Source organism: Amblyomma maculatum, chromosome 11 (genome assembly GCF_055883805.1).
Source record: "Amblyomma maculatum isolate TAMU_Amacu chromosome 11, ASM5588380v1, whole genome shotgun sequence".
In the NCBI taxonomy this organism is placed as follows: domain Eukaryota; kingdom Metazoa; phylum Arthropoda; class Arachnida; order Ixodida; family Ixodidae; genus Amblyomma; species Amblyomma maculatum.
The window spans coordinates 30,222,812-30,250,057 of NC_139354.1; the positions used below are offsets into that span (position 1 = coordinate 30,222,812).

Consider the following 27,246-nt stretch of genomic DNA (forward strand, 5'->3'; position numbering starts at 1 on the left):
TTGCCCCAATTCAATTTTTCTTAACTATGATGCAGTGTGGAAGCAGTGAAATTATGCCCACAGTATGTAATCTCTCATTTCCCTCAAATTGAGCTCTCCTCTCCCAGGAGCTCCTTCTCTTGGACACCCTAGACAATGTCACCTGTATAACGTATTGAGCAAAAATTAATTTTGGGACTCTTTCTGACCATGCTAAAATTGCACAGCTGAACCGGGGTATATCACAGTTTAACTGAATGAACTGCAGTGCTAAAAAAAATCACTGGCTGACAGGCCACCTTTGAGGTTCATTTGCTGTTTTTTGTTTTCCCGAGTTGTATCACACTATAGTTTCATAATTGTTTTAAGTACCATTAATAACGTGCAAATATTCGAAATTTCAAATGCGAATCAAATGTTTGTTCAATTTGTATGCGAAAAACTGACATGTATTCGTAATTCCTGAGTTATTAGGAAATTACTGAATCTTGCCTAAAAGAAAGGTTGGCATCAAATCTAAGTAAAGAACTTGGCAGTTCTGGATTAAAACATGCAGTGATGACACTTTTTCAGCATACCATTTGCGTAGTTTTTGCTGAATTGCACGTTTGGCCTCAAATGCAGTATTATTCATTGAACAGCACAATTTTCAGAATTATAGCCACCTACATAACGTCCTGCTCAAAGTATGAATTAAAAACCAATGCTTAGTAAAATTGCAAAGAAAAACCAAGCCCTCAAAGAACTATGATTTCCAACAACTAGTTCTTGAAGAAAAATTTGCAAGGTTTCATGTATGGTTGAATCTAGTTTGAGGAGCGCTAGCTTGGTTTAGCAGTAAGGTCAAATTCACGGGTCACACCCACCATGGTAAACACTGGTCACCATGGTGAGGTGGTGGTTAAGATATATACACCCGACTATATACCTTATCTAGTATAACTTCACTCTGTTTCTATGCTGTGCTTCTCAAGGTTAAATGAAGGTCAAACGCAGGCTCTAAATGGTACTGACTTTTGCACTGAGTAAAGTCACCACTTAAAAAAAGGTTGACAAATGGCATTTGTTGCATTCCAAGAGTCACATACACCTTTGAAGCGTACACAAATTTGAAACATTATTAAAAAGGGAAATGTTGTACAACAAGCAAGAAGCCTGAAAATAACATTGGTAGCAACATTTAATATCTTCAATTTGTTACAGTTCTAAATTCTGAAATGTGAAAATGCAGGTTAAAAACTACACTTGCACTAATAACAGACATCACACGTGCTGCAAAGAGCTCTCACAAGTTTGCACAAGCTTGCAAAGACTGCAGTTGGACCACAGCAAATTCAGATTTTGTCACAAATGCTTTGGTCGTGGGCTGTGCACTGCACGAGTCCAGAAATGCATCCTTTTATGGAACCACAAAAGGTACCGTGCAAGTACAGAGGAGGAAAGATCTTGTCCTAACGTTTCGTACCGTACTTGCGTAATGAATGCATTTTTCTTGACCCCAAAAATTAATTAAAAATTGTACATGCATTCTTCATGCACAATGCACACAAATTCAGTAAGAAGGAAAGCTAGGGTCCACGGACTTGGACCAGGCCTCCAGGCCGCCCCGCACATCGCACACCTTGACTGCCTGCTTCCAAGCCTGCCTCAGCTTTTCAACTGCCAGCTGGGAGTCGTTTCCACGGCGACAGATGACCACCACTGCAAAAGCAGGTTGGCCACCGGTCAGCTTTTACTCATTCATAATCGTCCAGCAAAACGTACAGTCTTCGTCAAAAGTATACGGCACAAGAGGTTCACTTCTAAGCACTGTAATGCGGCTGCTGGCAGCAATATTGGAATATGAACGTAAGCTAGAGGAGCATGAGGCTGAGATTTGTCATCTACGAGATTTCCAGCGCTAGAGTTGCTTTACGAACCTCATTACTGGGCTTAGAACAAAAATCCTTGGGCCGTATACTTTTGACAAAGACTTTACATACATTACTCCTTGCATCCTAACAAAACATGAGCCAGGAAGAAGAAACTGCGACAGAGCATACAGAAGTATAGTATATACACTTGTGCTAGCATAGATACTGTCCGCCAAACAGGCTTCCTATTTTACAAAGGCAATGGGAAACATTACTGCTACAGTATAGTATATCGCTAATTTATTTCTGCAGTGAGCTCTCGTTCAGGGTGTCTGTTGTATTATGTTTTACCATAAGTAGCTTACATCTCTGTGCAGTTCATGCAGTTGGCACTCCCATCTTGTCCATTTTCGACAAACTGCTACAACTACCATATGCTTGCACAAGTGTTATATGCAAGGATGACACTGAGCTGTCCAGCGAGGGATTTAAGAGTGGCAAGCCAGATTCTGCAAGCATATTGTACACAGTTGACATGAATGCCTGTGGTATAGTAATTCACCTTGTCATCAACGAAACTTTACAAAATGACCCCTCTCTCTGGGTGTTGGCAGACATCGGAACTACATTACAACTGGCCGCAAGAACTTCCACACGACGCCTGACCTGGTCAGCAACTCTGTCGTATTTGTCACGCAATTTAGCATTGTGACAAAGTTGTAATGAGACATGACATAATGAGTGCCCTTACCTTCTGCAGCGTCTGCTATCCTTCGCTCCAGTGAACTCAACTCGTCATCCAGCTCTTCAAACGGAATGTCTGATCACCAGCCACAGTCAACGAAAAAAAACTTTTGAAATTTTATCATTGCTAAGGGGCAAATTTTTCCTGTAGCATGCAGGCCACAAATCAAGCACCCTTTTACAACATGACATGGCACATTTTCCAATGTGGAGTGATGATATCCCCCAACATCAAACCAGAATAATTAGCATTGGATAGCTATTTCTCCAGAGTTTCGAGTGATACACACACTAAAGGATGAGGACCTCTTTGAAATGAACAATGACAATGTGAAAAATTACACAGTGTACATCAATGTGACTTCACTCCCAAATCTCTTGTACAAACTGCCAGCTTTCAAGACAGGCTTGAATGCTCGAAATAGTGATATGACATGCCTATGCCCAGAAGCCAGAGTATTCTATCCTGGTGTGATGTGAAAATGAAAGAAAAAGGATACTGATGCTACCAGGCAAGTGACACATCTCAAACTGGCACTTGGGCCGGACGTCCAGTAGAAGACAGCTGGGCTGCTTTTGCAGGAGTCGATCCCTCAGGTCCTGAAAGGAGTTGGAACGTCAGAAAGTTGCTGATGCTGTGCACTAGTTGGACATTACGAGAAACTTCAAAGAGGGCAGTAGTGACAACTTCTTTAAGGGGTTGAAAGCAGGACAAGAATAAAACTCACCTGACATGAAATCCGTAGCTCCTTCGGTAGCACAGAGATGCCACAACACTGGGAGAAAGAAGCGAAGGTATCGTTGATAATGTGTTGGTCAAAAAATATTGGCAAAGACACAGCATGAGGCATATAATGCATTAAAATGTCCCCTGTGTATCACACACAGCAGCAAATATGTCTCACACTTGCGACTACTTCCTCTCGTCAGCTGTGACTACTACAACAGGTGCAGTTCAGCATATTTGACATATCTTTCGAACGCTCCGATAATAAGCAGTATTTGCGCACCGCCTTGAACGAGAAATAACAGGACAGTCATGTCAGTGCAGATATCGAAACACTGCCTGTGACAGATATTGATCAGCACATTTGCAAGATGCATCACATGTACTAGCTCGGACTCACCAGAATACATTTATGAGCAGAAACACAGCACAAAATGCAGGAAGGGCAAGTAAAAAGAGCGATAGACACAGGTGCTCAAGTTAGGTCACTGTTTTCACGTGTATTTTCTTATTACATTTATGTTTATATCATATACATAGTGTTTAACATACAAGAGCACTTTTTTCACCCCAGCAGCAATTTTCTTCAAAGTGCATCAACTTCTATCATAAACCAAAAGCTAGTCATGCCGTTCGAGAGCATCACTCCACAAATAACTCTCTCATGTTTGCCCGCAAACCTAAAAATGTTTTTCTTTTCAGTATGCCGTCTTTCACCACGGTCTCTTTCAGACCCTCTTCTAAAGCCTCATTGCGACAAATGCTGCCTCTCACTTCACTGTTGGCAAGATGAACTGTCAGCATCGTCAATCAGAGTTGATCATAACTTAAAAATGTGCCATAACCATCATATCACAAGATCACTGTATGTGCAGCTGTATTCAGAGTAATGTGAAGGTTTTCACTGAAAAAAAAATATACCTTTGATGCATATGAACCACCTGTTACCTTATTTGTTGGACCCATTCCGCATAAGGCAACATAGTCCTGTAATGTAGGGTCTGCAGATGGGTTGGCACAGACGGGACAGTCGGGCAGCTTTCCTCTAAGTGCAACCTGCCGCCACCTGGCATCGGCGCCATCAAAGAGGAGCAGTCTTCTGGAACAAACCTCTGTAATACAAAAATTTCCTCTTTAAATTCAAAGGCTCCTATTATAAATTTGTAAATTAACCATTTTGTTGGAACTCCAAACGAATGCAAAGTGTTGTGTGAGATGCATACTCCATCTCTAGCTCATGAAACATGCTCTTCAACACGAGAGCAAAAGCAACATCAAAATTCGACGCAGTCGACGGACAAAAATGAAACAACTTGATTTGATTTGACTAGGCCGGCAAATTTTTAAATTTTGCAGCAATGCAGCAGGTACTGAGACATCAGGGGCTAGAGATTGATTTCAGCCAAGGTGTGCCAAATCCTCGGCACACAAGTGATCCTGCATTTTGCCTCCACTGAAAAACACTGCCGCCATAGCTAGAAATCGAACCCCTGACCTCATGCTCACCAGCAGAATGCTGCAACTAGATGTGAAAGCCCAAATATGTAAGCATCACTTTATGGTAGAACTTACCCCCGCATCCGGTCAGGATTTTCACCACTTCCAGCGCTTGCATGCAACCAATGACACCGGGAACTGGGCAGAATGAAAATACAGAAAGCTCAAAACACGTGGTGAAACAAGACCGCTGGTTCCCAGAGGTACTGTATTTTTCTCAGCAAGTATTCCAGAAAGCCATAGCATTGCCAGCATTTTTGTTGCAGTTTTCTTTTCACTGAACTGATTCTTAAACAAGCTTCTTAATGAGGCATTATGTACAAAGATCCTTCATAGGTACAGCTATAAAGCTCAGCATCAATGTATCAATTCTAACTACACCATGTGGCACAGCAGCCAACACATATTCTGTAACGCAGCTACAATTAAATTTGCTAATAACTTCACAAGTTCAAGGCAATGATGCACGGTAGAATAATGAAAAACTTACACGAACAAGGTTCAGACAAACACTCATAATATAATTCATCCTGCCCTCACACGCGAGGCTACAATTGGATGAATTATCGAGCCAACTTCTACAGCCTAAAACATGGTTTACCCAACATGTAATCTGCAGCTTCTTTTCTGCCGCCAATTTGCACTAAAACTTAGGATGTTTTTATATCTTTGAGATTTGAGATGTTTCCATAGACTGCCAAGTGGAAGCCTTTTCTGTTTATTTTCTTCATCAGTGCATACCAAAGCAACAGAATTTTCCACCTCCATGCTCCTAAGTTTCCTATAAAAGCGTGTCCACAGGAATCGTGTAGATACGTGCCCATGCCGACAACGCCTCCTTCCGAGCAGTTGGTGACCGTAGAGGTGGGCGGTGGCTGTGGGAAGAGGCACCGGTAGCAGGGCCCACCATGGTGCCCGTACACCGTCAGCTGACCCTCCCAGCGCAGTGCACTGCCTGACACCAGTGGTCGACCCAATCGCACACACGCCTCATTCACCAGATACCTGGTGGCTGCATTGTCACTGGCATCAACCACCACCTGGTACCTGCATGACCACACAATTGTGAAATCAAGCTGTCCATTCTTTAATGACATTCAGTGTGGAATGGTTAGTTTAGCATCCCAAATCTGCCTGTGATAGTCAGGGATGCTGTGTAATGGACGTCTCTGGATTGACTTTGACCACCTGCGGTTCTTTAACATGATCGATTTTGACCGCCTGGGATTCTTGAACATGATCAATCTTGACCACCTTGAGTTCTTTAACATGATGATTTTTGACCACCTGGAGTTCTTTACAGTGCTGGCATTCGCAGCACGGATTCGATTCCAAGATCTAGGAATCAGCCACTTAACACCAGAACCTTTGCATTCCATTTCGACTCCACTCAAGTGAAGGAAAGTTGCTCAGAAAGTTTTTACCATAACAGAACAAGGTGCAACAATGAATGCAGCTTCACAAAGATGGAATAAATTTCTAGACATTACAGTATTGGTGCCCATAATCATGCCTCTGAAGCATCCCTGTTACAATGTGCAGTGGCTGGCTTAGGACCGCAATAAAACCGCTTCCAAGCAACATATTTTTATCCCTGTGTAATAAACCATGCAATACAATTACAATAACGTAATACTCTCTGCACGTATGTGTGAATATATATATATATATATATATTTTCATCTTTCATTGCTGCACTGCCGTTGCTCTCTACATTAATCACATGAGTGTGCTAGCCAAAAAGACTAAAAGGAAACAAAATAGAAATAGCCAGCCCTCACCTGCCTATAATGTCCAATGCATTGGAAGTGTCGAGAACTGCAGAATGTTGCACATATTCAGGCTGCGAGTTCAACCTGCGAAAACAAACGCAAAGACCACAAAATGTGCGAACGAAATGCTTCACATGGCTACCAATGCTACAGGCAGTGGGGCACTGCATGAGTTACATCTAATAAACTGCAAAATTAACAACGTAGTGATTCTTACTGCCTGTGCTACTGTCACCACCACAGAATATCGGCAAAATGCGATTAGTGTGACAGCAAAAGCCATCCAGGACATTCCAAAACACTTGAAGAGTTCTACCTTTTTGAAGACGATATCAAACACACTACTGCACAGTTGACGAGTGATTGAATCCAGGAGAGTCATAATTAACATCCAAGAAGAGGGCTTTGTTGGGCTGGTTAGTTCGTGTTGAAAGGAACGAAAAAACAGTGCTCACAAACGGGACGAGTGGGAAGACACATGCGCTGGCTAGCAACCAAATGGTTTATTGAGAAAAAAAAGGAGCAATATAAAGCAGCGAGCCAAAGCACACATGAAAAAACAATTGCGGCACAATCATGGTCGTGGCATACACACAGGAGCTATTAAAACTGTTCCTGATTAAGATAGGCAAGCTCTTGTGGGAATACAGCCACCGACGGTTGGCTGACACGTGTCACCAAATTCGTGTATATGTGGAAAGCCTCTTATATGAGGCGTAAGGTCTGATCTCTATATTTGGGGACGATTGTGGTCTGGTTTAAAAACGCCTCACTGTCCTTGAAATCGGCGGAATGAATGACTATGTTATTTCGGCGTGGTTTTCTGCGTCTTTCGCATGTTTGCGTAGTCGATCGTTCACGCATCATCCAGTTTCCCCGATGTAAAATCAGCACCATGACAGCGGAATATTGCATACAACACCACAACAGCAGTTTACAAATTTCTTTCAATGTTTCTTCTCACGTGCCTTCATTCTAATCTCTCGGTTAATTCTCTTGGTTAACTCTTCCACAATCCCCCTAAACTTGTAACACAGTGCATGTCTGTCTCTCCTTCCCAGTCATCCTGTTTTCATTTCTTTCAATAATGAACATGGCCCCAATTTCAGCACATCAGAACAGAATGAAGTCCCCATGTGCGGGTACCTTTCCTAGAAGACTGGCCAGCCTTCCTTTTAGAGAAAATAATAAACTCTACTATTTTAGCTGACATCCGGCAGCAGGAAAGTCACCTATTACTGAAGAATGCAACAAATGAATCAGCACATCTTAGCCACGTAGTATTTATACCACAAGCTGTCAAGCGCTATTATGAGCCCTGCAAGTGTCATCCAAAGGAACATAAGCCCGTGACCCTCAAGGTACACTGGACATTCAATAAAAATCCAAATTATTAAATGAGTGACGGTCGATGCATGCACTATTCACGTTAGCAGATAATCGAAAAGCTGCAAAATTGTATGACAATGATGGCAGTAATGTGCAAACAAGCCATCATCTCTGGAGATCTATTCTAAGATGGAGAAGGCAATGCTTGAAGCCCTACTCCCAACATTGGTGGCTGGGAGCAGAAGACCAGCAGACTAACAATATGTGCTCTTTCGAGAAGAACATCGCCACAGGCAAGTTTCCCAAGGACTTACTGGCGTAGAGCAATCACCAGTGAGTCTACTTTAGACAGACCCACTTTGGCTTCAGAGTGGAGAATCTGCCTGTGGAGGTTGCTCGTTTCCACGGCATCGAAGTCTATGATTCCTATTCGACCTGAAACGAAACGAAATCAGCCCGTAAATGAACATGCTCAAAAAATTTCGGGTGACAAATCACAAAAGAAGAAAGCAACTCTTAAGACAGACGAAAATCATTCCTTAGGTTTGAATTAGGAATGTGTGTTGTAGTACGTTCATAAATTTACTGGAAAAAGCTACACCTGCACTTCAAGTCATTCATATAAAGTACAGTTTAGAATCGGCAAATTTATTTTACTGTCCACATGCACTGCTTAACTATCACATTCAAACAGTGTGCCTCAAGCTTCGTAACGGCGCACAACAGCATAACTTTTTGTATTCTATCACGGTGTAACATGCTTTCGCGTGGGGGAGCGGTATCCCTTGAAAGAGCAAAACATTTCTCAAACAGCAAATACTTCAAACTCAACATGTGAGCTGTACATGTACATATTCTGCTTTAAAAAAAAATGGCATACCAACTCCAGCAGCTGCTAGGTATGCAGCACATGGGCATCCCAAGCCACCGGCCCCAACGATGAGCACGGATGCTGCCTTGAGAGCCTTCTGGCCTGCACGGAAGGAATCGTGTAATTGGAGGCAAGTCATCACCCGACACTGGGGAATTCTAAGTTCTATAGTGTGTTTTACTGCATCCACGCAGACACAATAGAAGTTTTACTCCAAAAGAGACGCAACGACGTGCGCAGATTATCAGTAAAGAAACTTCGAGTGAATTTACCTTGTACGCCGAAGCCTGGGAGTAACATCTGTCTGCTGTAACGCGACACATCGGCCTTGCTTAAAGCCGCGTCGATCACGCCTCCCAGAGCCTTGGACAAGCGAAAAGACGCATGAGCGAAAGCAGCGCGAAAATGAAATAAGCACCGCAAACGAATGTCTACCTGTTGGTGCGACAGAGCTTGACGAAGTCGCTGTATCTCCTCATCCTTCGCTTCCACTTGGGCGTGTAGAGCAGCTACCTCCGTGTCGTGCGAGTCCATTTTAAAACTTTTGTAGTTAATCAACAACGGAAATCACAGCTGCAAACCACAACTAGCAGTTCGTCAAAACGACCGGGTGCAACAAAACAAACCCCCGCCAACCGGAACCACATGTTGGCACCCTAGCAACAAACTGTACCGTCACTTCCGCCACTTTTGGGCGCCAGTTTAAAGTTCTACGATGACGCTCGTTTGTTTATCATGAAGTTCATTGTTTTGGTAGCGAAACTTTTAGTGAAAAGTTAGGTCAAGCGACAGGAATTCATCTCAAGTTCTGGGCGAAAACTTTTATGAGTCTAATTAACTGTGTTTTCGTGGGAATGCAACAGGTATAGGCGCCACGTTGTTCTAGGCAACGAGGGGGCTCGAGTGCTGATCCCTAAGGCTTGGATTCAATGCGAAATTTGTGCGTTCCCATGTCTCGCGCCACGTCTTGTAAAATGTCGAGAAGCTGCCCGACCTCCCTTTGCCTTCGCCAGCGTCGTTGTCATGTCGTCGCGGTAAGTACGGCTATATGGAAATGCCTTTCAAATGCAAATTTAACGCGCTTGCAACCAAATAAAGTAACGATAGCCTACTGTTTTTTGTTTTGTTTTGTTTTTTTTTAATTCTTCTGACCACTTAAGTAGGTCACCGAAACCAAGAATTAGAGGGACGCTGTGCCGAAGGATGCGGGATTGAATCCCGGCCGATGCGGCCACTTTTCGATGGAGGCGAAGTGGAGAGGTGTTCGTTTGCTGTGCGATGTCAATGCGCGAGTTGATTGAAATTCCTCCGTAGCCCTCCACTACGGCACCTAGTAGTTATGACTGAAATCACTACTAATGACTTGTAATGACCAATATGTCTAACGACGACTTGTAACGACTACATTTTGTAGAAATTGCAAAAAATGCTTAGTAATGAGCAGTGAAGACTAAAATAATTACTATAATTACTACTCTTACTAGGCTTCCGCCGTTCACCTCTTACATGATATCTTAAGGGACCCTGTAACTTTTGTCCTACCACGTTCCAACCAGTTCCGACAAAACCCGGACCGACACAGGGTACGGTAAGCTTTTGGACTAAAAAGCTGTATCACTCTCGTGTAATATTGAAGATGCAAGTACGGCTGACGATTGAGTTCTGTAAAAAAAAATATTTTCACGAAGAGAAAGTTTAGTACCACCATAGTGTGAAAAAACATCACTTACAGGCCATGCAACAAATATTTGGGGAACTGAACAATTTCAGCAGACAAGAAAAAGGAAAGTAATTGTTCCTTTGCATCACTTGTAGGCCGCGTACAACCAAAATTGGTAAATAGATAACGTACGAAAGGCAACAAAACGAAATACTTGTTCCTTTACATCAAACAGGCTTATATTAACTGTTTGAAGAACAAGTGAAGCAGGGAAGGAAAGTGAGAGGGCGTGCGCTAATATTTTAGGACAGGATACAAAAGCCTGCCATCCTGTATTACAAAGAAGCTGGTATGCTAGCGCCGCGGGAACTGTGCCTCCCAATTAATTCTATAGCATGCCTGACAGATGGGTTCACAGAAGGGGGAGGAGGATGCGCAAGTTCTGCAGCGCTAGATACATTTCTATAGCGAGCTGAATTCTGGTATCAGCCAAACAGCAGCACCGCCGTAATAAAACGTTTCGGATTGCAAAATATTTATTTCGTCAGAAAAAAGGCAGAATGCAGATTAACCGTGCTAGATGATCAGCGCAATGCTGTCGTTTCTTCCTTTGCCCGTGTGTCAAGAGTGCGCTGCTTTGTTTCCCTAAGATGAACTACCAACTAGCCCGTTTTTCCACCCTTGCTAGGTGGTTATCAATCCAGGGCTGACAGCGACCTGAGTAGCCCATTCAATGACCCGGGTTTGAACTCCCCCGTCTGAATTGACCAACTCGTCCTCCTATTGCACGAGAATAGGAACATGCATTGGAGATCACATATTTTGGAATTGTAAAGAGGAACCGCAATAAATTAAACACATGCAACAACAAGTTGTTCAAATGCACCGCGTCTGCGCCGTACTCCTGGGTCACCGTGCGCTGCAAAACATTCTATACACAAGGCGCCACATACTACGCCCGCAACACAGCATCCGAAAACACATGCTGCAGTGTTTCCGGCGCTTCACAGTTGGGGCACTGATTATTGGGCACCACACCCCATGAAGCGAGGCGTCACCGGATTTCTCGGGGAAAGAAGAGACTACATTCTGGATTAAAATGCTGGCAAGGACAGTGTGCTTTTTATCTATGGCGAAAATTTTATAAAGGGGAAGTAGAAGCAGCACTACGTTATGCATTCACACGCAAGTACGAAGGTTTCAGATAGTGGGTTGTTTCGAGACACCCAATCCCCCGCCGTGGGTATGTGCCATTTTGTCTCAGGTCATCATCATCATCATCAAGTACGGAGGAGAAGGTAAAATGCCTAACACAGCTCTGCTTTTGCGTTTGGTGCCATGTTTCTGTGTTCCAGTATTCCGCGTTCTTGAGAACGATACAAGCAGGGTCTTTAAAGCCATCATGTCAAAATGGACGTGACATCTGTGACATCTCACGTTTGTTCAAGTACGCCTATCATCGCAAGCAGTTGGCGCACGTACACTCCTGGTAGCTCTAGAAAATGTCGCGGCGTCACAGCGCGTATGTGCGACGTCACACCATCCTTCTCATTGGCAGGTACGTAACGGTACCTGCCTTTCCTTCTTCTCTTCCTCCCCCTTTATATCTCCCTTTTTGAAGAAAAAGTCAGAAAGAAAGGGTTTCGTCATCTTCACGGCACCCTTGTGTTTATTCATTGACGGCTTCCTCACAATACGAAGCAGCGAGCACACTGGTGTATAAATTTCAAATAAATCCAAACAGAGTCGAAAAATACGTTTATTTATACGTCCTTTTCTCTCTCTCAGAAAAGTCCGATTGGCTGTCCAGTGGCAATGTCCAAGTCGACGTCCATCAGTGCCGGCCTGGTAGGCAGACCGGGCATGGTGGTGACGTCTCCGGCCAGCGCGTACACGAATCCCGCCCCGGCGCTGAGCCTCAGCTCACGCACAGGCAGTACGAAGTCCCTGGGCGAGCCCAGCAGCTTCGGATCGTGCGAGAGAGACAGGGGCGTCTTGGCGATGCACACGGCCAGCCGACCATAGCCCTGGCGCTCGAAGCGCTCCGCCTGCTTCTGGGCCAGGGCGCTCATTTCCACGCAGCGGGCCCCGTAGATGGTGCGGGCGACGGCCTCCAGCTTGGCCTCAATGCCCAATGACAGGTCGTACGTGAAGCGAAGCTGCGCAGAGAAAGGGTGTACATAAAAGACGAAACCTCGCCGAGGCTGGACCGTACACCTATGTATTCACTGCTAATTATAGATATTGTATCTGGAAGTCAGAGTTCGAACCTGGAATTTTAATTTGATAGTTTGGTTTACGATTTATGGAGTTTAACGTCCCAAAGCAACTCAGGCTATGAGAGACGCCATAGTGGAAGGCTCCGGAAATTTATACCACCAGGGGTTCTTTAACGTTCACTGATATCGCACAGCACACGGGCGATTGCTTTTCGCCACCACCGAGAAGCGGCCGCCACGGCCGGGATTCGATCCCGCATCCTGAATTTGAATCTTGAGCCTAGTTGTCAGAGAATAAGGATAAAAGGTACAGAAGGAAGCAACATAGGGAGGGGCGGGAAACTGGCCGATTTTCCAGACTTTCAAATATTCTGTAGTTCTATAGTATACTTTTCTGCAGCATGCAGTTTGTGGTAGTTACCTGCTGTTACCACGGAATTCTGATGTTGCTATAATTTATGCTTTGACAAACGGTTTATGGGAAAAACCGCGCAGAAAATTTCGTCGCGGAACAGAAAATTTTCGGCTGCCTTTTACCATCCGTATTAAACCTGTGAAGACATCTGCTGGCTACTGTGTTTTCCGCAGAATTCCCGCCGAGCAGCCTTACTGAACGGTCTCTAAACAGTCTAATGGCTGCTGCACCGTCACTCGATGTACGACTATACTGACCTCGCGAAAAAGACTGTCCAAGATTTGAGTTAGTCGTCGAATGCTCACAGTGGAACACACCTCAGCTGACGTCATACTCCCCGCTATAACCGCCACAAAGCACTTCGAAGGAAGATACACACCTGCGGCCTGGGCTTCGAGCAGGCGTCCTCGACGGCCTTAGCCAGGTCGATGGCTCCCTCTCCGCCCAGCTCCCAGTGCCGGCAGACGACAGCTCCCTGTGCTCCCGAGGCCATGCTGAGCTCTCTCACCAGCTCTAGCTCGGCGTCGCTGTCCGTGGAGAAGGCGTTGATGGCCACCACGGCGGGCAGGCCCATCTTGCCGGCGTTTTCGATGTGGCGCGCAAGGTTGCAGAAGCCGCTGCGCACCAGGGACACGTCCTCGCGGCTGTACTGCTCCGGTAGAGGGGAACCCAGGGCGATCTGCCAAAGGGTTTAGGGAAAAATGACCATAGTTAAACGCATGGTTCCCATGCGAAAGCTAGAAGTGCTTACAGTCTTACAGTTAGGCCTGTTAGCTAAGCCTAATCAAGCTTAATTAGGTTTAAAAGGCGTAATTACACCAGTGTAAGTTCAGACCCGTTAAGATTTCATTTCCTAACCTGTGCTCTACACTGGATTAATCATTGCCAATGAGGCTCAATTCCTAATTAAGTTTAAAAGGCGTAATTATACCAGTGTAAGTTCAGGCCCGTTAAGATTTCATTTCTTAACCTGTGCTCTACACTGGATTAATCATTGCCAATGAGGCTCAATTCCTAATTAAGTTTAAAAGGCGTAATTATACCAGTGTAAGTTCAGGCCCGTTAAGATTTCATTTCTTAACCTGTGCTCTACACTGGATTAATTAATGCCAATTAGGCTCAATTCCTGGCGCTCGTGGTATATGGTCATGGTCGCTCATTGCGAGTCATAGTACAACTAGAAAAGCTATACACCGTAAGTTTCCATAGCAATTTATAGGCGGACGGAAGCTGGAAACCGGAAATCAGTGAAATGCATCGTGATCGATACGAAGTGTTCTCACAATAAAAAGCAAGAGTGTCTATTTCATGAAATGCCGATTCCAGCAATCCACGTGTTTAATAACTTCGTCAGAGTGCTTTTTGCTGAGAGTGTTAAAGCAGCTGGGTGCAGTAACCAGCCGATCGGTGCGGGGTAGGGGTCTGTCAATGCCAACCACTTAATCATCCATTCATGCCCTCTTATACAGGGCAGGAGTCTGGCATTACAGGTGCAGTGAAAGGGAGGGGCATGGATATCACTCGTGAGTTGTGACGTTAGGAGTGTCGTTAATGACTGGCATTCTGACCAATCAGCATGGTGCGTTGTCATACAACATCATAAGTATAACGCCAGTCAATTCTGACCAATCAGCGTTCAACGGTGTCATGACGTCATGTTAACAACGCATTAATGGGGAACCTGCCATATTGGCTCAATGGTCAGGGCGCGCACTGCTGTTCCCAGGACGCGGTGGCCACGTTTCGATGAAAGCCAAACACAAGACACCCTGTACTGTGCAATATTGGCGCCCGTTTGAGAACCCCAGGTCGGTAGAAATTAATCCAGAATCCTGCACTGTACGGGCTTCTTCACAGCCTTTGTCGCTTCGGGAAATTAGAGTCCATGGATTAACTAACCTAAACGCATTTTGACAAAAGCGAAGTGCAATCACCAGAGCGGCCGTGGAACTGGAAATAAGCCTGCGAAATGGAAAACGTAAGGCGACATTGCAAATATTATGAAGACAGGCTAGTTGTTTTTACCAAAAACTGATTTTGTGCCTCATTGGGGCTGTGCTGATGTCAGTTCCGAGCGTTGCTCCCCCGGGGTTCCGCTCAATCCTCCGGTTCTACCGAGGCAACCATATCAATCCCGCTCATAACTTATGCGGACATTACAAATTACTTACGCCTCTGCAGGAGGGCACTCCCGGACCCGCCAAAGGTCTCGACAGATCTGAGGAGTGCCACTTTAGACGGCTCCAAACCGGATGTTTTCTAAATCCCGCCATACTAAAACACATGGACCCGACAATCACGGGTAGGTGCAAATTCTGCGGGCAGTATGCTGACTTATACCACATGGTGTGGGCCTGCCAGCAAAATACAAAACTAAAAGCAATAAAACAGCCAACTAGGGAGGGCTGGGAGGCAGCCCTGTCCAGCTCGGACCTGGAGGCCCAGCGTGTCCTGGTCCAGAGAGCTCGGGCAGCGGCGGCGGCCAATGGCGTCCCGGGATAGGGTCTGCCACTCAGCTCCACAACGAAACGCACCTCCCTTCCCAAATCATATCATCGTAAATAAATGTTTTCTCCTCCCCCTCGGCAGCAAACGACGCATTTATCGAGGAATAAATCTGGATTTAAGGCTAGAAATTTTTCCCTAGCAACTCGATTCAAAGCCGTGACGTTAAGGGGTCAGAATTCGCCCGCTCACCGGAGGTCCTCCGCCGTGAACTTTGAGGGCTCGCACGGTGGCCACAATAACAACTGCACTGGGCGACAGGCCAGATGCCCGGCACTTGATGTCCACGAACTTCTCCATGCCGTTGTCAGCGCCGAAGCCACCCTCGGTCACTGCGAGGAATGCGAGTCACGTCAACCCAGGCTAATACAACCGTCACAGCGTAAGCGAAGAGTCCTTCAATACTCATTGAAGGACTCTGGTACGGGGTAGAAGAACGCCAAGGCTGTAAGCCCGTGCCACTCCAGAAAGGAACTTCGCGAATTACAAAACCCATATATTTTGTAAATGGCTGGGCAGATCGGATCGTCCAATGCGTTTGTGCCATTTGGCGATATTTTCTGTGTTCCTACTGATCCACCACTGATTGACGAAGTCAACCATTGTACAGGAAGAAACTGAGTTATTTCGCTCAAGCTGTTCCTATAGACGCTCTTCAGGTTCGTTCATCAGGAAAGGATTTCGGGTCTACTTGAGTGCTTATAGAGGCAAGCCGTACCGACGTAGCCATTGGGGCCGACCAGCTTCAAGGCCATGCGGTCGGCAATGACGGACGAGTTGCCGTGCGCGATGTTGGCAAAGGGGCCACAGTGGATGAGCACCGGTGTTCCCTCTAGGGTCTGCAGCAGCGTCGGACACGCGGCGTCCTTCAGCAGAACAAGCATGGCACCTGCAGCTCCCTGCGCGAAGCATGCGCGAATATCGTTACATGGATAGGAACATGGTCACTGCTCCTGTCATCCGAGGAACTGAATTGACATGATTTATGCCGAGGACGATTGACGTTTGACACACAAAGATCCGGATGACAACAGGTCGCGCGACTGGGGAGCCCTACAACTGAAGTCGGAGTACGTCAGTCATCCGTACTCGACAAGGACCAAGTACAGTTCCTGCCATGACGATTCCAGGTATACCCTATAGCTGCAGCACCTCATATAAAACACATTTTTAACTGGAGAACGCAAATGACCTGTTCTACGTCTACCGATTACTGCAAAACAGTGACTTTTTCCATCCTTACAATGCTGTCACACCGCTAACGCCTCCAGTGCAGTCACACCGCGCCACGGTACTGTTATGAACGTATGCGAGAATTGTCATAAGGGAGTTATTATTCATGATCATCAACCCAAGTGAAGACAAATACGGCTGCAAAATCAGGCTGTACAGCTTTCACGGAAATCTGGCAGATGAAAAATCATCATGTTTCGGGGTTCGTATCCGGGACCACTACCTGTACGTGACAGTTGAGCTGACAGTGGAGCGTGACGACCAACAGATCATATGGTATACAGGGTGAGAACGAAATAATCAAACCGAAGTGGGAACGCTGTTGATCCATTGTTTATGGAAAACAACCAAGGTAGAGTAGATTTGAATAAGGGAGAAGTTGCTCATTGGCATCCACCATCAAATGCACTCCACCTCGGCGGATTTAATTGCACGTTTGAATAACAATGTAGTAATTAGGTGTAGATGGTGAAGACTCCAGCAAACCCGTATGTATATGAACAAGAAAGGTAGTACACGAACCAGGTCGTCCGCTGTCACGGGGTTTCCCTGACGGTCGCTAGCCACGACGATGTTTCGAAGCCTGTCCCTGAGGTCTTCCAGGTCCTTAGCAAGGGCCAGCACGGCCATCACCTCGCTGGCCGGAGTGATGTCAAACTGGGTCTGTAAAGAACACGTCCCTCTGCTGACGCACATTTCTTTCGCGTATACGTTAAAAACGTGCCACGTCGGCCGCTGTAGTGAGCTGATCGAGGGACCTCACCTGCCGTGCCATCTTGCTTTCTGCTGGACCCTGGCCTATCGTGATGCGACGAAGGAAGCGATCGTTGGTGTCCATCACTGCAACCGAGTCAATGCAAACGAAGCACTTTTAAGTTGTGGACACGACAGTTCGCGTATGCAGGTACTCTGCATATGTTTCCGCCAGCCCCAGAGGATTTCAGTGTCTAAATCCCAACGTGAAACGACCTAACGGAGTTCCTAGAACAGACATTCCGTACTGAAATGAATTTGCACTGCTCAGTCTGTTCCCGATTTAGAGCCTAGAGATGATACAGCTACCTTGAAACAATAAACTGATTGCCCTCGTAGACCACGAGAACAGCACCTTGGGACTCACCTACTGAACCTAAATGACGTGCAAGAGCCTTAGATGACAAAAGGCAAAGAAAAATTTCAGGGAGCTTTAGCTCTGCCTTTGAGGGGATGATGCGAGAGCAATAAAAGCTCCTTTCAGCGGCTCCCCTCGTTCGCCTACATGTACTTCGTCTCTTGCTTATTCACTAAACACTGTATTTGTGCTCTGTTGTCTCGCAAATACCCAACAGTACACAGTCGTAAGCAGTACATTAGGTGGAAGACCGTCCGACATTGACATAAATGCGCGCTTTAACCAAGCTGTATACGAATACGTCTGAGTGTCGTAAGAGTAACATATCTGACTCAGTATCCAATAATACCGGAGGGTTTGATTCCAGTCCCACCCTCCCACCTCGAAGCAGCAGTTATAGTTAGCAGTTTCTGCCAACTCGACCATGGCATGTAGTATCGTGATGCCAAATGAAACAATCTTAGGTCAAATTAGGCCCCAGCACGTCACCTCCCAAATATTACCTGCCGGTGATTTTTCGCTCACTAAGCCAACGCCGAATCGTCTCGAGAACAGTGTATTTAGTGTAACGTTTATAAGTATTACGCGGATGCCCAGCAGAGCCTTATGTGCACCCACCTCTGTTCCAGGTGATGCTGTCCACATCCACGTCGAGGCGGGCGAATCGCCTGGCCTGGTCGGGGCTCAGCTCTTCGGGCTTGAGGTCGGTGGGTAGGCCTAGGCGAGCCAGGCGGCGTCTCTGCGAGTCCGAGAAGCACTTGGGCCCCTTGCGGGGAGTGACGAGGCGCGTGAAGAGCGCCTGGTCCTGCTGCGTGGCTTCGTGCAGCATGCGGGCGTCCAGCTGCGCCGCCAGCAGGTTGTTGGCTGCCGTCACGGCGTGCATGTCTCCCGTCAGGTGCAGGTTCAGGTCATCCATCGGAATCACCTGCGTCATCGCCACGGCGTCAAGCCCTGTCCAGGCTCAGGGTACGCATGGCGAATCATTACACGCCTATATCTCCTCGAAGCGTTTGGGTCTATATAAGTCGCAGCGTACCTAAGGTCATCGAGGGGAATGGCCGTCAAGCAGTCCGCTACGTCAGGTGCAAGTACAGCCAGTCGGAAGGTAAACCGGGTCCTCCCGCACGACTTTTTGTCTAGTCATTCTCATCGACGTCATTCTGTCGATGGTACGAAGTACGTTGCAGACACCGAGGAATGTCGGTCCCGCAATTTTCTGATTTGTCAGTTGTTAGTTTTGTCAGTGCGAACAAAAGTAAACGAAGCACGTCATTTCCTTCTAACGTTTTTGGCGTGTTGTATATTTAAAACTGGCACGCGTGGTATGCGCATGCGCAGAAGCTAGTGTGCTTTTTAGTGAACAATTAACGTTTTTCTTTGTCCGGGAGAGGTCCACTCTAGGACCTCACACTCTCATGTCAGATACAGAAGACGTGACTGCAAGCCGAACGAAAAAGCGAGCTCCGTTTAGTTATGTCAGCATGTACTACGTCATGGTTTCCAACACTATCCAAGCGCTCCGCTTCACACAGAGCAGTTGCAAACGCCAAGCAGCGATTTCTTCTCTCGAAAAATGGGTCACGCAATAATGCTACCATCGACGAGCAAGCGCGAGTTCATCGTTAAATTTTAAAGGCTGCGCGCTACAGTGCAGGTGCCCCCGAATCTGTCCGCCGTGCCACCATGTGCTATCGAGAGAAGCACCCTTTTCTATGTTGCGGAAATCGCCAATACGAATTGTATAACCGATTAGTACCGCCGGTATCGGGAATCCGAGGAGAATAAATTGCATCTGACGGCGCGGGCGCCATGACAGTCAATGATGTAAAAGCTTTCGCAGTGCACGGTACACAAAGCAGGAATCGGGTTATATACCAACATGCAGCTACTCTTTGTGCTCCTGCTGCACCAACATGGCGGCGTAATTTATTACAGTTGCAACTACTCGTAATAATCTGCCACGCCATTTGCGTAAATTCACATGACCTGCTCACACGCCTACAACCCTGCCAGTTCGCGACATGTGTTCATACAGCTTATAATGACCCGGGCAGCCGCCTCGACACGCGCAGGCTGCCCTTAAGACATGCCCTTTCCTTTGCTCGTCGCTTAGCTATAATAACAGAGACGGGCTACGACCAAGTATAATTTACGACATATTTTGCTGCCGCTAATGTAATTAGCAGCGTGTTCCGACGTCGCAATGCAAATTGTGATCGTATATCTCTTGAAAATAAAAAATGACGCCGTCGGTTTCACCAATACCAGAGTGTCGGCGTGCATTTCTTGAAGTGTTCGAGAAAGATACAGGCGAACACGAAAGCTTCCTGCACGAGCCCAAACATGAATTATGGCGGCGCTCTTCAATGACTCGACGGCAGACACAAATCGAACTACAAGTATACGCTTACTTGAAAGAACAAAAAAGGCAAAGTGAAGCTGGCCTTTGCCTTCCCTGCGAGTCCGGTATATACACGAGGCCTGTGGCGCTGGGTGCGTACCTGGGCGTACCCTCCTCCCGCAGCGCCACCCTTGATGCCGAAGGTGGGTCCCTGCGACGGCTGACGCAGACAGGCGATAACGTTCCGTCCCAGGTGGGCTCCCAACGCTTGGCACAGGCCCACCGACGTGGTGCTCTTGCCCTCGCCCAGCGGCGTCGGGTTGACACCGGTCACCAGCACATAGTGGCCGTCTGTGCCCTGCCTGCGAAGAGGCAAGCATATATCATACCCCGCGGACCTTGCGCCCTGTCCGTGGCTAGTAAAACTGAGGCTGAAGATTCTCTCCAAGCAGGCGGATCTTGTCCCCAGGTGAAGATTATCAACCGGCCCGAACTGGCCTTGGAACTATTCCCTGATGTTTTAAACTGGAACCAACTTGAACTCTATCCCTGCTTCGAACTTGTCCCTGGTGGGAATTTTTCCGTGCAAATCCGGTAAGGACCAATTACGTAACAAGAGTACAGCATATACCCAGAATGGCATGGGCTCAAAGGGCACACCCTGAAGCTCTGAAAATGGCTCTGCTGACATGCATGAATTCGGAAGCTGTGCCCGGTAACTCTGGAACACACTAGTAGCCGGTCAAATGATGCATTCTTATTAGGCGCGGAGAAACATACGGAGGCGATGACGCCTTCAGTTAAGCGTCAAGCTAGTATGCACAGGCCCATAAAAGACCAGAACGAGACAGGGTTGTTTCTGTAGCCGGGTCCTCACTGTTTTACCTCGCCTTAGCCGCTTCACTGCTTAATATAAGCCCGAGCTAAATATGCACGGAAGAAGAAATGGCGGAATCCCTCGCCCACGAAGTAGACTGAGTTTTAATTGGTACAACAGCACCCGATGATTCGGACGTGCTAGCCTCAGCTACCTCAGCTGTAGCCAAGGTAATCAAAATGGCGAAGCGTCTTGCGGGAGCCAACCAGAAGTGTTATGTTCCCCTGGCTCTTATATTTTCTGAATTTCTGGTTTATTGATAAACACTACTAAGACAATACCGTGCGCAATTTTGGGTCATTTGGTCTAAACAGTGCAGCGATAGGCAAAGCGACTGCCGACAGCATTAATTTGGTTGTGTCCATGCGGGATTGCGGATCTATACGCTGGACGTTGGACGACGTTAGTTGGAACCCCCCGTGCACATCAGGGAATAGCAGTGCGCGGCGGGCCTACTTTTTGAGCAGCGGCAGCAGAAGGATGGCCTTGTGGCGTCCGTGGGGCTCCCACTCGTGCGGCTGGAGGCCCATCTCCCTAGCGAGCTCCTCGGCAGGCTTGGGCTTCTGGGCGAACGCGATCTCCAAGTCCGAGGGAACGGGACTCTTGCGAGACAGAGGCAGGTACCGCATAGACCACGCACCGCCTCCTCCTCCACCCGCAGTGGCAGCCTGTGTCGCAGTTCGTACCAGTAGTCATGGCAAGGGTTTTTATCAAAACATAACAACGCCAATCAAATGATTTCTACGTGCTTCAGAATGTATCGCTCGTTTCCTAGACTATGCCCGGTCTGTGGAAGGCTCGCGGAAATAAAAGGCATAGGCTGGGCTATAGGTAGAACGAAATTAAGTCAGGAAAGATAGGAAGAAAGGATAGCGGAGGAAATTACTACTTTAAACCATTACAGCTGTGTACAATCAAGGCATGCATTAGATCGGTAAACCTTTTTTCATTTAACACTTTTTTTTACCACAGCAAGCCCATTTATGCCTTGATCGCAAATCACAATATTAAAATGTAAATGACATTCGTAGTAATTAACGCGGATAATGACTAACTATAGTAGGATACACAACCTAAATAAACAGTAGTTGCTAACTATGAGCAGTGATACGCTGCGTGTGTATTACTCCGCTGAACACTAAACAGAATAGGTATATTGTTATATTTGAATGAAGCGAACAACCAAGAAGCATCGAAATCCTCGAGCTTATAATTTGGTCTGACGGTTAGTTTTTGTTCAGGCAACCAGGAAATAGCCCTAACAACGACCTATTTTCAGTCGCGGAGAAATCGTGTGTTGCGGTTACTGCAGACTTGTTATATCCGACTATAGTTGGTCCATGTTGTGCATTTGCAGATGCATTTATTTTAAATGCTGCGACCAAGCTGAAGTGTGCGATGACCGTGATTCAGCTCTGAACCGTCTTCGACATATCGATGTAGTTAAGTTGTAGTGTGTTTCACAATCTTTTTCCGCTACTGGCACTGTATTAAACTCTACCTTTGTCGCGCATGCGCAGTTGAGTCCAGCCTATGGAGGTTTGCATGGGGTGTAGGAATGATTAAACTTGCTGCACTCAGCGATGTGAGATCAAAAGGCCTACAGCATTCTGCCACTGCAGTGTTATAGAATACGATTCCATGCAGCCACCATAATGTAGACGGCCTTTGTGATCCTGCTCACGAGCACGTCTCATTGTTGCGTATAGCTTGACATCACGCGCATGCCCAGCCGTTGCTGAACGCTCTCAGCGCGTCAGTGGGCATTTGGGCACATTTGATTTTGAACTACGCTAAAAGGAGTCGCGTATTCGATTTTTCTCGGGCAGCCCAGAAGCTCCGCCCACCAGTGCAGCTCTGGTAAAGTAGCGCTATTCTGGCGGCCATATTGAGTTAGAGTCCTTGTGCATTCTGAGTATACTTTTCGTGCTTGTGCAGGCGTTAAACCGTGACACGAGCTCTGTATACCTGGTCCCTAAGCAGCTGCCAGATGTTTGAATTTTACACCTTCGCGTTGCTGCCCTGAAATTGAACACACGGACGCGTTCACAGCTCCGAGCACGGACCGTTGCTCGTGCTGCCCGGAAGTTCTTCACTCGACTCACGATTTTTTTTTCAGCGTACAGGCTTAAAAGCATCGCAATCGAACGCTTTTGTCTGTCGGCAATTAGTCCATGACTGGAAAATCGAATATGCTCAGAGAAAACTCCCTCTAAGTATAACAAATATAGTTTCGTCATATTCTCCAGGACATTTCACAGGTAAAACGGGGCGTCACTAGTTGGAAAGATCTCAGCGACTCACTCTGGCTGCTTGGCTCGTGTTCACGCAATTTTCCACTAAATTTACCGCTGCTCGGGGAAATACCCGTCGGCCAACAATCATACTGAGCAGACTCGGCTTTCAATATCTTCTTCCAAACTATGAGGTCCAGAAATATAAACCTAACACGGAGCGGCGGTATACGTTAGCTGAAAAACGAAAGAGTGAAAATAGCTTGAATGACGCTAGAAAAACGCTAAAATCGCGGCACGCATTAGAGGACACAAAGGTTTTGCTCTCGTCTGAAGAAAAAAAAAAAAGTACAAACTTCCCGTGCCGGCGCTGGCGCCTGGGTCTGATAAGATATCACAGCGTGCGTAAGCCGAAGGGCATCGACTTTCGCGCCTCTTTATAGAGAGAGGAGATAATCTTCGGTGCTCGCGATACCGCGCCAAAAACTTGTCCTAGCCAGACGAGATTGACACAGCTGAGACCGATGCCGAGCATGGCCAAGAGGGTGCCTTTGTGATTCGATCGGTAGGATCCATTGGAGAAAGAAAAAAGAAAGCAATAGTATGACATCTCGTCTGCATTCTTGTCTCCCCTGCGCGGTGCAGCTGCTGCACTGACAGCACCATTTAAAAGTTGTAATGGAAGCTTCGGCACACGGGGTGAACGTGCGTTCAACATGCTTGACAATGTGCCTGTGGCACCGCGCACCGGCCTTGGCGATACGAGCTGATGTCACGCACAGGGTCGTTCACTCTTAGTGCGAACACGCGAGCTGATGCTCGTTCTGTTAAAACCATCTGTGCGTCTGACGCAGCCTCACATCGAAGAAAAGTGGCGCATGCGCAGACGGGGCGTGGGACGGTGCTTCGCAAGGCCTGCGACTTTGCTTTAATGCGCGGCCGGGTCAGCCACAATAGAGACATTTAGTTTACCGCGGCCCGTCAGTACAACACGTGCTGATTGGTCCCTGCGTGCGGAATCCGCAGGTATTTGACAGGAAAGTGGCGCCATCTGTCTCCATCAGGATGATCTGCGCATGCGTACTGACGCTCGCGTGGTAGCGGTAGACGGTAGCGGTAAGCGGTAGCGCTAAACTAAAGGTTTCTAATGGCACCCCGGAGAGAGCGAACGACCATCCGCTCGCCTGTTTGCACTAAGAGTAGACGACCCTGTACGTGTCGTGGTGTGACTCCAGCCTCCGCCATCGCCGCTTTCGTGAAAGATTTGCGGACGTCGCTGTAACGCGAGTGCGAGCGATCGCTTCGTGAACGTGTCGCAGTCGCACGAGGCGTGAGAAGCATGATGGACTGTAATATAAGTGCACAACAAAAACGTAACAAAGAGGAGAAGTGGACAACGACGGCGTTAGGGGCGCAGGGGATAAAAGTCGACGTCACGAAGTGTACTCGAAAGACGTCGAGCGAATCAGTGCCTGTTCAACGCTAATCAGTGCGGCTCTGAATTTTCGGTCAATGAAAGAATCAAATATGCCACAAATTTTGAATGTAGCGTGGAACATGCGCCACAGAGCGACGCAGTTGGATAGACGTAGCTGCGCCCTTTTCGAATTGCGCAAGAAATGGCCTGAATTTGTTCAGCCACACTGACGAGGAACATCGTGTTTTCGGAATACTGAAAAGTAACTGTTACTGATTCTCGCAAGCAGGCGCCTATCTGTAATAGTTAAAATTAAACTACATGCATTATTATTACACGTACTAGTACGTACTGATGTCTATCGCTACTCCTTTTTTGCTGATGCAGTAGAAATCTGGAACCAGCTGCCAAACGACATCGTGGACCAAACAGAAGTAGAAAAAAACGGAGGTGTGAATACGTTCCTGGAGGATTGGTGTGCAAATCTGTAATTGTTTTATTTAGTGTACTTTAGCGAAAATAATAGCACTTGTATTTGTATGTTTCCCTTCCTGTAATGACTATCTTATAGAGGGTTAGCAGTATGAATAAATAAATAATAAATAAAATAATAAAACTAGCACTATTCGTCACTTTCCCTGTTGTCTATACCGCTAAAATCGTATCTTTGTCAAATCTCTATTTAAAAAATATATATATATTCTTTCTTCCCTAAAACACCTGGTACTTTTTTATGGCACATTGACAGCCAATCGTGCCAGCACTGACATCTCCCATATATTAATTTGGAGCACTAACGGGCGTCATGCGCTAGACACCGCAACGGGTATACTCTACTTTCACTTCATAGGCAACCAGAACAAGTTTATTCTGCATTTTCAACTTTAAAAGGGAACGTCGACATCAACGATCGAGCTTGTGTCGAGACCTGCGATGCGCGTACAGGTGGTCACTTCGCGGAAATGCAGGTAAACGCGCCCCAAATGTAACGGATACGCCGGAAGATGAGCAGGCGCATGTCCGCTTGCGCCGGTCTCGGATTTTTACCGCGATATCAGCAGCAGCAGCCCCCAAAACAGCTGGTTTGACAGCGAGTCCTATTTCCGTCATGCGTCCACATGCGCGAACACGAGTGAGCAAAGTTCGACGCCTTACAATAGGGGGTGTTTTGTTGTTTTATTTGTCTCGCGCGCTATGCAGTCACGTGCCATCCCGACGTCATGTGCAAGGGTTTGAAAAAGCGCGGAGGGACACTGACTCATCGGGCGTCTCGTCGACGGTTTGTGTGAGCGTCCTAAAAATCAGTACGATTCTTTCATACACCCCTATTCTCTTTAAAATCAAACCGCACTTGCTGCTGGGCTAGTGGTATTGGTTCATAATTAAGTAGTTTTAAGGCGCAAAAAGCAGACAAGACACATAGGTAGGTGACAGGACGAAGCGCCTGAGTAACGTCTGAATTAGGCTCCAGGTGACAGTCGAGCCAAAGTTCTCAACGCTTTCTTTTAACGAGAACTTGTGCATATAATTGGTATGCGTGTCATATGTAACAGTGAGGGTACATTCTTCTCTTCTAGAGGGGAGGACCTGGGCTAGAAAAGAGCCTTTTCTGTCGAACAATAGTTGATTTACTCAGGGTACGTTCTGCAAACCTAGGAGCATATATATATATATATATATATATATATGCATTTTCCCTCCAGTGATTCCCGTGACGACCTATTTTTCAGTTCCAGACGAAGTCTCTGCCAGCGGCTGGAAAGGCGCTTATTACTTGCCGTTTAATTACCAACTTGACTACGCGTGCATTACATGAACGACTCCTAAAAGTAGTAAGGGGGAAAGTTTGGTTTGGTTTGTGGGGTTTAACGTCCCAAAGCGACTCAGGCTATGAGAGACGCCGTAGTGGAGGACTCCGGTAATTTCGACCACCTGGGGTTCTTTAACGTGCACTGACATCGCACAGCACACGGGCGCCTTGCCTTTCGCCTCCATCGAAAAGCTGCCGCCGAGGAAGGGGGAAAGTTGGACCAGTTTCAAGTTGGACAAATGGAAGACGCAATACACGACGTGGGCGCAATTTCGCAACTAAAAATTAATTGCAGAAACATGGAATATAAGCCCACATCGTGAAGAAAAATATTAAAAGGAAGAAATGGGGGATAAAGATAACAACAAAAAAAAAAGGCGTAGGTTAATAGTCTTGTGTCGGAAATAATCCGGGGCTATGTAAAAAAAAATCATTGTAATTCGTGTTTCTAGTGATTGATTATTGTTGATGTGATAGGCGATAACGAGTTATGAAATCGTTGTAATTAAAGAAATGAACACTATTTCAAAAAGAGGGTTCAAAGGTGTCAAATTTCTCGGAATGGAAAGCCAGTGCTCGATGATAGCAATTAAAAATTTAGAGTGTGGAATTGATAATTTAATTCAAATAATTGAAAAAAAAAAATCAAAAT

General features: G+C 46.5%; 2 protein-coding genes across 2 annotated transcripts in view; both read right to left on the minus strand.

The window, feature by feature from the left end:
• Positions 1–23: 23 nt before the first annotated feature.
• Uba4 (Ubiquitin-like activating enzyme 4) lies at positions 24–9,407 on the minus strand. The gene is made up of 12 exons (XM_084583826.1): positions 9,208–9,407; positions 9,045–9,135; positions 8,782–8,874; positions 8,216–8,336; positions 6,582–6,656; positions 5,621–5,847; positions 4,876–4,938; positions 4,252–4,415; positions 3,305–3,352; positions 3,077–3,176; positions 2,584–2,652; positions 24–1,680 (listed from the first exon to the last, which is right to left on the minus strand). The coding sequence occupies exons 1-12, from the start codon at positions 9,304–9,306 to the stop codon at positions 1,532–1,534; spliced, it is 1,299 nt and encodes a 432-aa protein (XP_084439952.1). The 5' UTR covers positions 9,307–9,407; the 3' UTR covers positions 24–1,531.
• A 2,771-nt stretch (positions 9,408–12,178) lies between these two features.
• Positions 12,179–27,246, minus strand: part of pug (pug C-1-tetrahydrofolate synthase, cytoplasmic) — a 31,353-nt gene continuing 16,285 nt past the window's right edge. The window contains exons 9-17 of the mRNA XM_084584114.1: positions 21,590–21,779; positions 20,417–20,618; positions 18,534–18,840; positions 17,568–17,644; positions 17,327–17,467; positions 16,290–16,470; positions 15,764–15,903; positions 13,446–13,745; positions 12,179–12,591 (exon numbers count right to left, since the gene is read on the minus strand). Of these exons, the coding sequence (XP_084440240.1) occupies positions 12,217–12,591; positions 13,446–13,745; positions 15,764–15,903; positions 16,290–16,470; positions 17,327–17,467; positions 17,568–17,644; positions 18,534–18,840; positions 20,417–20,618; positions 21,590–21,779 (1,913 nt within the window). The 3' untranslated portion in view covers positions 12,179–12,216. The remainder of the gene's footprint in view (positions 12,592–13,445; positions 13,746–15,763; positions 15,904–16,289; positions 16,471–17,326; positions 17,468–17,567; positions 17,645–18,533; positions 18,841–20,416; positions 20,619–21,589; positions 21,780–27,246) is intronic.